The 15,218-nt window shown below is 44.8% G+C and overlaps 1 protein-coding gene across 19 annotated transcripts in view; it reads left to right on the plus strand.

Annotated features, from left to right (window-relative positions):
- Window positions 1-10,961, plus strand: part of TRERF1 (transcriptional regulating factor 1) — a 230,156-nt gene extending 219,195 nt beyond the window's left edge. For 16 of the 19 annotated variants that reach the window (XM_089918716.1, XM_089918717.1, XM_089918715.1 and 13 more), the window contains 3 exons: window positions 490-693; window positions 3,380-3,627; window positions 7,215-10,961. In XM_089918716.1, the coding sequence (XP_089774842.1) occupies window positions 490-693; window positions 3,380-3,627; window positions 7,215-7,539 (777 nt within the window). In that variant the 3' untranslated portion in view covers window positions 7,540-10,961. The remainder of the gene's footprint in view (window positions 1-489; window positions 694-3,379; window positions 3,628-7,214) is intronic. The other 3 variants (XM_089918724.1, XM_089918726.1, XM_089918730.1) reach the window with 1 other exon arrangement.
- Window positions 10,962-15,218: the final 4,257 nt, after the last annotated feature.

Raw genomic sequence — 15,218 nt, forward strand, 5'->3', positions numbered from 1 at the left:
AGTGTGTTAGAAGACCTTTAAAAACAAATCCTGATAGGTCTTTAGTCTCTGTCCAGAGGGGCTCCACAGTGTCATTACTGCTTGAAAACCCTTCTCACTGCTCTGGGGAGGCAGAGCTGCTGCAAATGGGGTATCCTGCCTGTGTTTTAGTCAGTGTCAAGGTCTGCGGGTCTCAAACAAGGGGGAGAAACTCTACATACAGAAATCTGTATATCCTCTGCCTTAGGATATGTTTTTATAAGTGATAAGGGAACCCAAAGTGGGCTGGGGGGACTTCCTTGCCCTCAGAATTCCAAGTGTCCAATGACCAACCTTGTAGAAACCTTATCGCTCCCCAGAGGCCTCTGCCAGCCCTTCCTTATGCACAAAGAAGCCGATGCAGCCCCAGCGTCCAGCCCCTCTCTCTTCTCCTAGCCCCTGGGTTCTGTTCATCACTAAACATGCCATTTGGGGATTTTCCCCCTTTTGCTTTTATTGCCGTAACACCAGACGAGTGAAGAAGATGAAGAGGTACAGGAGGAGGAGGAAGACCCAGAAGAAGACAGGAAATCCACGAGAGAAGAGGAGAGTGAATTGCCCAAGTCTCCAGAGCCACCACCAGGCCCGGTCCTGGCTTCCACAGAGGGGCCGCCCCTGCAAGCCCTGGGCCAGCCCTCAGGCTCCTTCATCTGTGAAATGCCCAACTGTGGAGCTGTAAGTGTCTCTGCACCCTCCAGGGATCTGGGACTCCTGAGAGCCGTACATACAGCTGTGCCCGGCTTTAAGAGGTGATACACTTTGCAAAAGGTGTACTTTCAGCAGTGAAAGTTTGGCAGAGGGAAGTCCATGTGGCCATGCTTTTCTTTCTTTCATCCATTTACTTATTCATTCAGCCCGTAGATATTTCTGGAGTGTGTGTTCTCTGTTAAGCACTGTGCACGTGCTTGGAGGACACAGGTCCGTCCCTGCCCTCAGGGAGCATGTGATTCAGGCTCTGCAATGGACCTTGGTCTCCAGAACTAACACTCCTCGTTACTTGGTGCCCCCCCACTCCTCCTGGGCTGTGTCACACAGGTCATGTCCTGGAGACATGCATTTAAATGCAGTGGGAGAGCCCACAGAGAAGGAGTGTCTTTTTATGGCATAATTACAAAGATTTAGCTAAAGTTTATCTTTGTACTTTTGGGGGGAAGCAAACAAGATTTACTAAGCAAATTATTCATGTAAACAGGCTAAAAAGGTGTCTGTGTAATTACCTAACCTAGTACTTTTCAAGTACATTAGAAGCATCATTTAGCTAAAATAAAAACAGTTCACCATTTGATCACTAAAGGATGGCCTTACAGAATCTGTACTGGCCTGATCTAAGGCTCCCTGTGTATTTTAATGGATATGTTTTTTTAATTGTTAACTTTGGACTCTCAGTCCCCCGGGTACCCCACTCATCTGAATTGTTGAGCTTTTCCCAAATCAAGTTTCTAAAAGCTGGGCACACCTGTGCAGGCAAGCTCTAGAGGTATTATGCAAAAACTTAGAATGTTGCTCCTTTCATATGAAGCCCTGTTTTCCCCAAGTTAGTGCTTATCCTTGCTTGTGTGTTACACAGGATAATACTGTTTTCCAGAGTGCATTGAATGCCGCTTATTGAGTCTGTCACTTAGATGAAGAAAGCAACAGTCTTTAAAATAGTTAGATCCTAAAGCAGAAATTCACTTGATGTACATTTAAGAAAAAATGAAAAACTCCTTTTAAATGATACATACATTTTGCGTTAGCTCTGAAGAGAACCTAAGAAATTGCTAGCTTGTTTCTATCTTTGATGTTTAATGAGCTGGACGCTTCACTCCATCATTGCCGTATTGTATACAGCACTTCCTTTAGGGGATGATTAAGATGTGACTTTTATTTATGTTTTACACATCTTTATTGGAGTAGAATTGCTTTACAATGATGTCCTAGTTTCTGCTTTATAACGAAGTGAACCAGCTATATGTATACATATATCCCCATGTCTCCTCCCTCTTGCGTCTCCCTCCCACCCTCCCTATCCCACCCCTCTAGGTGGTCACAAAGCACCGAGCTGATCTCCCTGTGTTATGTGGCTGCTTCCCACTAGCTATGAGATGTGACTTTAAATGACAGTGTCCTTGGTGAATTTGTTTAGAAATTGGATGCTTCCTCAATTCATAGTTTGGGTGTACAGTAAATTCTTTCCTGAGCGGGAAATCATCTTTTACTTTACCCAATCAAAAATGCTCAGCAAGGTGAATATTTTTTCGTGACTTTAAAAAACAACAGGGAAAAACCATGTTAGTTTTATTCGGTGCCTAACCATGGAGGTTTTGGTTGCTAAATCAGCGCAAGATTTTTTTTTTTCCCTGCAAGACTATAAACAGAACTCATGAACTTAACACAGAGTGACCATCTGTGTCTGGACAGTTCAGTGGGTACTCCCGCTAGCTGATGCATTTAGCAATCTGGAAGTCAGAGCTCTTGGAATTCAGGGGTGTGGATTACATCCCTTTACAGCAGTGGATCTCTGCCGGGAATGAGTTTGTTCCCCATGAACATTTGGCAACGTCCGGAGACATTTTTATCACATCTAGGGAGGTGCTCCTGGCATCTGGTGGGTAGAGAGGCCAGGGTTGCTGCTGAAGACCCTGTGATGCCCAGGACAGCCCCACAGCAAGGAATCATCCAGTCCCAAATGTCAGTAATACTGAGGTTGGGAAACCGTGCATTATGGCAGCCTTCAAAAGACCAGGTCGTTCCCCTTTTTTTCATCCTGCAATACAATGTCGGGGTCGGAAACGTTGCTTCAACACTGGGCTACTGATTGGGGCTTAGAAATAACATATAGATTATATCAGAGCAGCTAGTCAGTGTCTTCCAAGCTGTGTCTCTTGGGGTTCGAGGGCTTCCTAGAGGGGAGATAGAGCTGAGCAAATGGATTCAATTTTGGGGGGCTGTCTATTTCAGCCAGAGTACCTCTGCTTTGAGCTTTTGAATAAGACCTGATTTTTTTAAGTAAAGAAAGGAAAGGAAAGGAAAAAAGAAAAAAGAAAAAAGGGATGGAAGGTAGCTTCTGGCTGTTAAAAAGTTTGAAAGCTGGTCCAAACCCTCTCATTTTACAGATGGAAAAAATAAGGTGTTCAGAGGGGAAATGGCCCAATGGCCTCCCTGTGAGATGGAGGCACTGGATTGAGCCCTAGTCTTTGGTTATAACAGTGATGGGTTTTTTACTGGCACAGCACTTGTGGTTGTGGTATTTGTTCTCTACTTTCTGTGGCATTTGCCCAGAGTTTGCTTATGTAAAACCCCTATGCCTTGTCATTAGACACTGTTTCGAGTATCACATGTTCTACCAATGAGTAACTAATAACCCTAATTTCCTTTTCAGGACTGTAGATGTCATGTCACTCCCTTTCTTCCCCAGGTGTTCAGCTCCCGACAGGCACTGAACGGCCATGCCCGCATCCACGGTGGCACCAACCAGGTGACCAAAGCTCGGGGTGCTGTTCCCTCTGGAAAGCAGAAGCCTGGCAGCGCCCAGAGCGGGTACTGCTCAGTGAAGAGCTCACCATCTCACAGCACCACCAGCGGCGAGACAGACCCCACCACCATCTTCCCCTGCAAGGAGTGTGGCAAGTAGGTAGAATTGGGCCAGGGACTGAATCTAAGTGTGTGATGAATAATGCCTCTGTAGGGGTTGGGCCAAGGTGGTCTGAGGTGTCTCCAGGTAGAAAAAGAACCCAGACTCTCCAGTTTTTCCTCATTTCATCCTTGGGGTCTACGTGGTGCCTCATGGTGAGTGGACCTTGTCTCTGACTCAGAATACGGTCATTCTGATGTCCTAAAGCCTAATAAGGATGGACATCATCAGAGAGCAAATCTCTAGTGACAAAACTTCACTCTTTTCCAGAAATGATGGATGGAACTCTGATTCCCACCTCTTCCCTTCACACCCAAACCATATTCACTAGTACTGACTGCTCTCTTTGCATCCCTGCCGAGTGATTTGAGAAAGGCTCTAAAACATCTAATCAGGAACTCTCTGTGGCAGAGATGGCTTTCCTACCAATACTGCTCATTCCTGCACCCAGGGCAGACATCACTAATCAATTGCTATACTTTTTGCTACCACATTAAGTTAAGACTCAAATCCTTTCAAATCCTTTAAATCCTAATGCTTCAAGCTGGCACAACCAATTGATCAGAGTTGACTCATGAGGTAAAGTCTGTTTGTCATCTCTGCCGTTTTAAGTGTAATTTAAAACAATGAAAAGGGGAAACTGAGAGTAGGTGGTAATAACAGCATTAAATAACGTTTACTAAGCGCCTAATTTTGTTACATACTTCATGTAGATGAGATCATTTAATCCCCACACAGAAACTCCATGTGGCGCAGATACTGTTTTATCCTTGTTTTTACAAACAAGGACTGAACATTAGGTAAATTTACTTGCCCCAGGTCATACCCCCAGTAAAAGCAGAACTGAGATTTGAACCCCTATGTGTTCAAGTACAGAGCCTGGGCTTCTGACCACTGTTCCAGCCTAGTGGTTTGCTTTGTTTGCTTATTTATTTATCACTGATGGTGAGATGCACACAGTTCCCTCCCACAGCATCTAGTATAGAATTCCAGTTTACCTCTCGGTGAGTCTGCCTCCAGGAAGGGTTGTCATAAGTGACTTCTTTTAGGAGCCTTGCCGAGTTTCTCTTCCTGTAACCTCCAGTGTCTCAAACGTGCAGTGTTACCTGGAGAGATGCCCACGAGGTAGCTGCTGAAACTCTACCAAGGGAACATCCCTTGTTGTATGAATGAGGCCAACTGGGACCTCTGTTTATAATATTCATCCTCATGGAATATTTCAGGTGTATTTCAGGCATCTTAATAATTCTGTTGTTTATCAGTTACTCAGTATTTGCCTGGCACTGTTTTAAAGGATGTTTACGTGCATTGATTAATTTAATCTTAAGCCCGATGAGGTAGGTGCTCTTAGCCATAGGTCAGTGGCACCTGCCAAAGTGAGTTGGAACTAGCAACTCTCTTCCTGCAGAGATGGGGAGATAGACTTAGGCGTGGGTCCCCTCCTCTGGGCTCCAATGTCCTTCAGAGCCAGGACATGATATCATCTTCATGTCAGCAAGGAATAAATGAGCCCCTGGATTGATCATGGGGCTTACTTACTTGAAATAGGGAAACCTCCTCAGTAGGACTCCCCCCTGCTTGCCCTGGGGTGGGAGAGGCAGGGAAGGAGGGTCTCAACCAGTTTCTTCCCAGAGGAACCAGCATCTTTCCTCCACTCACTCCCCTCCAACAGGCGACAACTCCTTATTCCACTAGGTGGCGACAAAGGACATTTTAACAACCAGAAATAAGTATTTCAAGCTCTGGTTGTCTTTCAGTGACGTCCATTAAATGTTTTTCTTGTCTTGTTTTTATGTTGCTTGGGACCTTTTTCTACCATAACTCCAGTTAAGATTTTTATGGCAGAAATATTTTGTATGGTTTTCCAGATGAGGAGTAACATCAGGCACGTGTTTGCAGAATCCTTTTTTTAGCTGCTGAAATTATGTTCATTACGTTAGACAGTTTTCAGTATGTCCAGTGGTGATTCATCAACTCTGTTCTAAGACAGGGGTCTTAGAAATCAGGGGGTTTTTTTCCCTTTATGAGCTCAGGAATAAATATTTATGCCACCCTCCCTCTCTAAAAACAGGCCGTCTCACATCTGGACAAACTTGCTCTGAAAAAGGTCCAGATAGAAATATTTTAGGCTGGGTTTTCCTGGCGGCACAGTGGTTAAGAATCTGCCTGCCAATGCAGGGGACACAGGTTCGATCCCTGGTCTGGGAAGATCCCACATGCCGCAGAGCAGCTAAGCCCGTGCGCCACAACTACTGAGCCTGCACTCTAGAGCCCGCCAGCCACAACAAGAGAAGCCATTGCAATGAGAAGCCTGCTCACCGCATCGAAGAGTGGCCCCCACTCGCCACAGCTAGAGAAAGCCCACGTGCAGCAACGAAGGCCCAACGCAGCCAAAGCAACAACAACAACAACAAAAAACCCATAATTCTCAACTTTAAAAAAAAAGAACTATTTTAGGCTTTGCAGGTCATTCTGTCTCTGTCACAACTACTCAGATGTGCCATGTTAGTGCAAAAGCAGCCATGGACGATACATAAACAAATAAACGTGGCTGCGTTCTGGTAAAACTTTACTTACAAATGCAGGCAGTGGGCAGGATTTGGCCCACTGACCATACTTGGCAGACCCCTTTTCCCAGGATTTCTCAGCCTTGGCACTGATATTTTGGGTCTGATGATTCCTTATTTGGGGAAGAGGGTCTGCCCTCTGTATTGTAGGGTATTCAGCAACATCCCTGGCATCTACCCACTCGATGCCAGAAGTACCACTACCACCACCCAGCTGCGACCATCAAAAATGTCTCCAGACGTTGCCAGATATTCCCTGTGGAGGCAGAATCCCCCCTAGCTGAGAACCACTATTTCATTCTAAAGCAAGCAGGAGGGAACTATGATATATAATGGCCAAAACGAGACGGGATCTTGGGCGAAGAGGAATGGTCAGTGCAGCTCAGAAGTCCAGTACAATGAAGACAGAAGAGGGGCTGTTGGATTTGGCCACACGGTCACTAGCGAACTCAAGCACTTGGACTGAAGTGGAGGAGATGACAGTCCAGTTGGAGAGTGTGTAGGAAAGAGGCGCTGTACATGTGTGCAGGCAGACCCTCTAGAATTTTGACGGGAATGACGGGGACAGGAGGCCAGAGGCAAAGGATGGGTTGTTTTATGGTGGGAACCAACAGAGCTTGGCAGCATGATTTGGGGATTCTCAGGTTGGTCGAGAGGGCTTGGTCAGTGTTGGAGAGAGAAACGGGGAAGATAAGGAGGAAAGAAACGCTTGTGCCCCGGGCCATAGATGGACAGGAAAGCTTTGAGGATTCATCCTCCGTTGTCACAGAGAGAAAGCCCAACACACCGTAAATGTGTTCCTGTCCCCATCCCCTTTCCTTGGAACGCTTGGAGAGAAGAGAGGTCACAGGTCACCAGGGGAGGAGGTCTTGGGAGCTAAGGAGATGGGAACTCTGTCAGAGCCACCCCAAACCAGACAGCAGACCATGCACCTGCTGTTGCCTATAGGATCCCTTGGAGTTCCAAGAACTCAGATCTTCTAAATTTCACATCCTTCTTTTTCTTCATTTTTATAGAGTCTTCTTCAAGATCAAAAGCCGAAATGCACACATGAAAACTCACAGGCAGCAGGAGGAACAGCAGAGGCAGAAAGCCCAGAAGGCGGCTTTTGCGGCCGAAATGGCAGCCACGATTGAGAGGACTACGGGGCCGGTGGGGCCGCCGGGGCTGCTGCCCCTGGACCAGCTGAGTCTGATCAAACCCATCAAGGACGTGGACATCCTCGACGACGACGTCGTCCAGCAGTTAGGAGGCGTCATGGAAGAGGCCGAGGTCGTGGACACCGGTCTCCTCTTGGATGATCAAGATTCAGTTTTGCTTCAGGGTGACACGGAACTCTAAAGCCCTGTGTGTCGCTTGGAGACGGCGAAAACCCACGGTCTCCATCCTCATTCATCAGGAAAGCTGAACTGCCTGCTTGTTTTGTAACCATTTTAAACTACCTGTTTAAAAAGTGGTCGTTTTTTTCAGGTTTAGAAAAAAATCGGGTTTTTTTCCTTTTATTTAAAAACAATTGTTTTGTGGGAGGTTGGGGGGGAATAAATAATTGGCACAATCCTACTTTAAGATGTGTTTCATCTGAGCTACATTCCCATGAATTCATTCCTGGTTGGGAATGAACCTGACGTTCATGTTCTTTTGCTTTCAGATGCCAACCATCCTGGTAGCCTTTTATCCCAAAGCTTGCATGAGTGAGTGAGTGAGAGAGAGAGAGTGTGTGTGTGTGTGTGTGTGTGTGTGTGTGTGTGTGTGTAAAGCAGGCTACTTTCTTTGTGCTGGGGTCTTGGCCCATCCTTTCCCACCAAGAGTCATTTTTATGCTGACCTCATTCTGCAGTTTGCAGTGAACTTGGCGTCTTTGCCGGGAGACCATACTAGGAAGTAGCTTTCCAGTGAGCAAAGGCCGCCCTGTGTTCCACAGCTTTCTTCTAGCACACACGTCATTTGAAGAGTTGACCAAACGTGAAAGTCATTTTTCTCCCTGCCCTGCCCATCACTTGGCCTGTTTCTGAAAACTGAGTGCTGTGTCATTTCAGGCTTTTCCTCCCTGGCCGTGATTTACTAAGAAGGTGATTCCTGGAGCAAGTGCGTCCTCTTCCCAGTTCCGTGAAGACCGGTTGACTCCAATTCATGGGTTAGCAGGATCCCTTGGATTTCCAAGAACTCAGATCTTCTAAATTTCACATGCTTCTTTTCCAGTTGGCCTGAGCCGACTAGAAATCCGTCTGGAGGAAAATCACCCCAACTATTAAGTTGCCAGGGCTGTTTTCAGGGAGGATGGTGGAAGAGCACAGATTAAAGTCCCTGGAATGCCAAGAGGCCCAAAAACTAGCTCAGAAGAGCTGATTCTTTTTTGCCACACTGTTAATGATCAGTGGAGTTCTGAAATTACGCTGTGCCACTTGGAAGTACTGTGAAACCTCATTCACTAGGATTCTGCTGTCATTTTCCTGTGCTGGACCGAAGTTTACCTTGACGCTAACTCTGAGGAAAAGGGTTGTCTAACAAATCTGATGGCAAATACAAGGGAAATAGCATTAAAGGCCAACAAAAATGGTTTCAGATACCACTTCAGCTACAGTGTTTACATTCAAACAATGAATGAATTCATTAAAGTCATTTACCAAAGCCCTTCTAGAATTCTCCAAGCTACATACCCCTGCTCTGTCTCCTCCTGTCCCTGCCGGCAGGGTTGCTGTTTGTACTTGAAGGTAATAAACCTGTAATCCTTCAAAAATGGCATCGAGCTCAGGCTTTTGAGCTGAGTCAGACTCCTCCATGGCCTCCATCAGGGCAAATGAGTGCGCGCGCCTTCAGGCTGGGATGCGGCCCCGGCACAGAGCTGACGCTTCTGACGCCCCAGCTCCTGCAGGTGTGGCAGTCCTACCAGGGCACTTTGCTGGCACAGTAATAGTTTGTTGTTAAAGAGGATGTCAGCGGAAGCATGAGGATAGGACTGGAGCATCTTTAAGTTGTCTCAGCAAAAGCTTCTAGCACACACTGAAGACCCACAGCAGCCCCGCGCAGGCAGTGTCCTCTGAATCTCAGGAAAGCCATGGACAGAAGATCAATACAAAGGTTCTTTTCATTGCCACCATTCGGTTTTCAGAAAAAGAGGTCTTGAAGATTTCCTTTATCTTTTTTTAGGGGGATAAAAAAGTCTTTCATTTGCTGCCATTTCTGACAAATTATTCTATGTTCTGAGTTCAGAACTGCCTGGGGAGGGCGTCAGCTTTGTGGCAGAGCTATTCCAGAACCATTCCAACTGTAATATTGGCTGATCCCATCTGTCCCAGTGACTACTTCCCTCCACTTGTGGGTGTCTGAGAGGGATTCTGGAATGGTTCTGCTATTGGGTCTATGAAAGCTTATCTAACAAAGGAGCAAACACCCGGAAAAATGTTTATAAAGCAAATGTACTCATTCTGTTTGGAGACTTGCCCGGCTGTTCCAGTTTAAAACATTAAAATAAACTGAGTTGCCAAGGCAAAAATATAATGCACAATTTAATTTTGATTTTCCATGCAGTATAGCATTTGCATTTTTGACTTGAAATAACCAAAGAACTCCTCCTTGATGAGACAGTTCACTTTCCTGAATTAGTATTTTTCTTCACAATATCAACTTAAAGAATTGACTTCATAGTAAAATATTGCACTTATTTTTTTCCTGAAGTGATTCTGCCTGCATGTATGTGTTGTGTTTTAGCTCCTCAGCGCCCCATCTCTCCCCACCCTAAAGAAATTTTCTTCCCAATGGTTTGTCTTCAACGCAGTTACTGTTTACTATCAGATAGTTTTTCATTAGTGAATTTAGACCTCTTTGAGAAAGCTTGTATATAAAAAGTTAAAAGATATATTTTATGGAAAAACCCATCTTATTTTCAAATATATTTAACTGCTGTTCTATTTTATTAGAGGAAGGTTGTAAATATTTTCTAGGAGTTCTATTGTAAAGAAAAGTATTTTTGAAAAAAATTAATGTAATAAAAAAGGAAAACATTTTTAAATAGTGGTTGTGATTGCTTCCTGTTCTGGCTTCATTGTGTTCTATTCGTAGGAAATGACTTGCATGCCTTCCCATTTTAGGATGTAATTTATTCTGGTTTGCACTATTTTAAGTTGACATCATAATATCTAATGTGCTTCACTGTATTTTCCCCAGAATGCAGGTCCCTTGGTCCATAGCAAAAGCACTATGTATAGCATATTCATACTTTTTTCTTTTGTAACGTGTGTATTTTTAATAAGGATTTTATGTAACATTTTGGCAAAAAGAGGACAGTATTTTCTAGTGAATTTTATAATACATTTTGCTAAAAGTGTTTCTTCCTAGGTCAGTTTTTGTTAAGGCGAACCAAAAGTCTTATTTTCCCAGGGGTTTAAAAAAAAAGTTTGAAGCTTGAAAGCAAAGTTATATTTAAACATCATATGTAACAAATAAATAAAGATGTTTTATAGACTTGTCCTCAAAAGGTTCATTCCTTAAAAACAAAAACAACTGGGGCATTCTAGATTGGTTTTCCCCGAGCGATGAGCATTTTATTTTAATTGCCACAATACTTTTTTTCAGAAGCAAGCCAGGAGAATTTTACTTAAAAGGTTCCGGTCATTAACCTCCTCAGAAATTTATTACAGTTCTTACAGATAGGCATTCATCAAACAGAGATGTAACCAAGTAGACACTGTCATATTTATTTGTGAAAACCTGATTCAATATTGCATTAGCTGCTCTGAAAATAAAATGTTATCTTTTTGAGTTTCATTTGGCTTAAACATTCCTTCTTTCTAGCTGCTGAAATGACTTCTCAATGCTAATTTACCGTTAGTTTGTTTCTGGAGACCGGTTTAGAGGGCTGCTGATTAGATTTTTTATATATTTATTTATTTATTTTTGGCTGCATTGGGTCTTCATTGCTGTGCGCGGGCTTTCTCTAGTTGTGGCGAGGAGGGGGCTACTCTTCGTTGCATTGCACGGGCTTCTCATTGCGGCGGCTTCTCTTGTTGCAGAGCACAGGCTCTAGGTGCACGGGCTTCAGTAGTTGTGGCACGAGGGCTTCAGTAGTTGTGGCACACGGGCTCTAGAGCTCAGGCTCAGTAGTTGTGGCACACAGGCTTAGTTGCCCCGTGGCATGTGGGATCTTCCCCGTCCAGGGCTTGAACCTGTGTCCCCTGAATTGGCAGGCAGATTCTTAACCACTGCGCCACCAGGGAAGCCCATGCTAATCAGATTTAATGCTCATATAAATGCCCTCACCTCTACCCTGGAGGCCAAGATGAATATTTCTGCTTCTCAAGCTGTGGATGAGCCACTTGAAGGGTTGATGGCCTCTAACCCGTACTACTCACAATGCAGTTTGGGGGAGCTCAGTATTACACACAGGTTATCTCACAGGGAACCACCAACAAAATCCAGTCCACGCTGGATTTTTTTGTTTGTTTTTTTGTTTTGCGGTACGCGGGCCTCTCACTGTTGTGGCCTCTCCCGTTGCGGAGCGCAGGCTCAGTGGCCATGGCTCATGGGCCCAGCCGCTCCGTGGCATGTGGGATCTTCCCGGACCGGGCACGAACCCGTGTCCCCTGCATCGGCAGGCGGACTCTCAACCACTGCGCCACCAGGGAAGCCCCACCCTGGTTTATAGGCATTGCTAATCTGGATTTCCAAATTCTACAAAGTGTGTTTACTTTTTAATGGTCAACAGCAAAGTTCAGGAGAAATCTGAAATTCTGGATTTCATACAGAATTTGATTTAAGTAGGCCATACCTGTTCAAGACCTTGATCTTCTTTGTTCTTTTGGGGTTTTATACTTTTAATTTGGGCAGTGTTAGTCATGTGCCAAAGAAAATAGCTCTTCCTTTACAAACACTACATTTAGCCAGTGTTGGAAATTTAAATTCTGCTTCCAGGGCCTCAGGTGTCCAATCTGAAGACTTTTTTCCTACTGTCTTAGCCTCATTCATTACTCACGTACCAGGCACTATTCCACGCTGTATTATACACAGGGCAGTTGAGTAGCTAAAGATGACTGTGACATCATTCCTGCCTGCCTGCCAAGGAATTTAATACTTAGAAAAAACATATAGGGGCCTGGGAACAGATCCAGTTCCATCACTGGGAAGAGCAAAGGTCATGCTTTGTTATTATTACTGAACCATCTCACCATCACCAACATATTCACAGCAATTTATAACAGGTGCTCAGCAACTATTTGTTAATTATCTCTCTAATCTTCCAGGTATGCTTATCCGTGTGTGTGTGTGTGTGTGTGTGTGTGTGTGTGTGTAAATAAAACCTCTTTTGACTTTACCTAAAGTCAATTCTGAATTCCACAGACTCCCAGTCTACCTTCCTCAGCCACAGCCAGCCAGCTGTGGACTGAGGCTGAGTTTTAATGTTGGTATAAACAAAACATAATTAGGAAGGCATGTTAAGAAATTGAATAATATATTCCTAAGTGAACCATAGTGATCTTTGGGTCTCAGATATCCCTGTATAAAAGAGCCAAAGGGCTGAGTACTTCTTTATATGAGAGAGAATCTTTTGAAAAGAGCTGTCCTCCTCCCACACCCCCCCGCAACGGAAGTGTTTAATGTTTCTGTTTGAGTCGTAAAGACCAAGCAGCCATACATGCTTCCAAATTTGCATTCAAGCACACATATCCTTAACATACAACATGGATCTCTCTTTGGGCTGTTTGGGGTCATTACTTCGATTACTTCCTCTGCTTATGTAATTTTATTTTTGGCAGTCTTGCTATTTCTTTTTTTCTTCCCCCAACCACTTTATTAAGGTATGATTGACACATAAAAAGCTATACATATTTACTGTATACAACTTGATGAGTTTGGAGATAAGTGTATAACCATGAAATCATCACAAGTGAGAAGATCTGTCTTTTAAAACAGAACAACTGGGGGCTTCCCTGGTGGCGCCGTGGTTGAGAGTCCGCCTGCCGATGCAGGGGACACGGATTCGTGCCCTGATCCGGGAGGATCCCACATGCCGCGGAGCGGCTGGGCCCCGTGAGCCATGGCCGCTGAGCCTGCGCGTCCGGAGCCTCTGCTCCGCAGCGGGAGAGGCCACAACGGTGAGAGGCCCGTGTACCGCAAAAAACAAACAAAAAAACAGAACAACCGGTGCAATCAAAGTATGATATAACTTAGAAATGTTTGATGCACACACTTTTATTTTTCCTGGATATAAAGCAAGGTGGACTTGCATCAACTTGATCTCCTGCTCATTTACACTAGTTCAGAGGTTTGAAGGCTTAGTTCGTAGGGAAAAGACCCATAATGGACTGGCCAAGCTTTAGAACACTGTCCAGGCTAATAAACTAAGAATGTTTACATGTCAAAAAAAACCTCCACACTGTCCATGCCCACACACCATACCAAAGGGCTCTGTCCACAGCCCCACTGTTGGCAAAACCCGAGTTTGCCCCTCACAATGACTCCCACCTTACCCCCAGCTAATTGGACCAGGGCCAGCACCTGACCCCAAGCTATTAGGCCCATAGTCCATTTGATGACACATGACATGATTTAGCCCCAGAAAATGAGGGGACCAAATCCAACTCCCACATTTGAGAGTATGAATGGAGAAACTTGGTGAGCCAAAGGTAGCACACAGAATTCTGAGGGAGCACCAACTATTTGTAAGCAGAGAAAGCCCATCAATAAAGAGACCATGTTTGGCCTTAGGGGTGGAGAGGGCATCCAGTCCCTAAGGCTGCTTTGAGCCCACTTTTCCAATTGCAGGAGTAGTTCAGGCCATACATGTCTTTAAAAATAAAAAATAAACTCCTTTTCTTGCAGGAGCATGGGGAAATGGGGACCTCTATGCCTCACATCCAAAAGAGACTACTAAGAGTTCTACTTAGTAGAACTGGACCTTATTACAAAGTCAGCACCAGGGGTGCTGCAGGGGTGGAAAAGTCACTGAACTAGGATTTTGAAGATGGTTATTGGTTCAGCTGTAACTAACTCACCCATATGACTTTGAATGAGTCATTTCATCTCTGAGCCTCAGTATCCTCACCTATTAAATTAGGACAAGATACACGTCTTCTTGTGAGGATCAGATTAGGTGACATAGGGAAAAGTTGTTTGCAAGCTGTTACGGTCACCATCACTGGCAGCTGCAGAACCCTCACCCAGATAAGGCTGCTCAAGGGGGCAGAGGCAGGCTGAGGAGCCATCCCAGAAGAGAGACTGATGCTTCAAAAGCAGCAACAGAGTTGGAGAGCTATAGGAAAACTCCACTGGCTAAGAGAGACCAGCCAACTCTGAATGTCACAATTGACAGAGGGAGCCTGATTCTGAAAAGGACACTGGGCAGCCTGCCAAGGCTATTGCTGTTACAGCTATCACCATTAAAGTACAAACTCAGGTTGTTTCTCCAGGGCAAGACGAGGTAACAGATCCCGAGTCATGGACCACCTGGCCAGGGAATCGTAAAACAGAGACACTGTGACTCCCAAAACTACAATTCAGAAATGTCACAAGGTGATTAATTCCAGTCTCTTTGATCTTCTCCTTTAAAAAACAAACAAAAAACCCCTAACTCAAATACCAAGTTGGAGTGGATCTGAGGCTTGTCTCCTACTCCCTTGCTTGGCGCCCTGTAATAAATCCTTACTCGGATACGAACTCCCGCTGTCAGTTTGGCTTTCTGCGAGCCACAGGCACACAAGCCCTTTGCTCCGTTATAATAGGAAAAAACATCATTCATCCACTACTCAGAGATAACCAGTGTCAATATATTACTCATATTTTTTCCAAGCATGTGTTTGTTGTGTTTGCATCCAACAAAACAGGAACCGCAAAGGACAAACACGATTTGAAAAGGAAAGCTCTGACAGAACTCGGTAACTAGATACGAGGTGAAACTATTACAAGACGGCGTACAGGTCACGTTGCGACCGGAAGGAAGCCGGCTACATTCACAGTCCCACTCTCGGAGCGCGTGGAATCGCGTCTCTATGGTTGTTCCGGTGCCGGAACACAAGGGTACACTCTCTC

The sequence above is a fragment of the Delphinapterus leucas genome, chromosome 10 (genome assembly GCF_059928025.1).
Source record: "Delphinapterus leucas isolate spDelLeu-1000000601 "Yukka" chromosome 10, BTC_Dleu_Yukka2, whole genome shotgun sequence".
Lineage (NCBI taxonomy): Eukaryota > Metazoa > Chordata > Mammalia > Artiodactyla > Monodontidae > Delphinapterus > Delphinapterus leucas.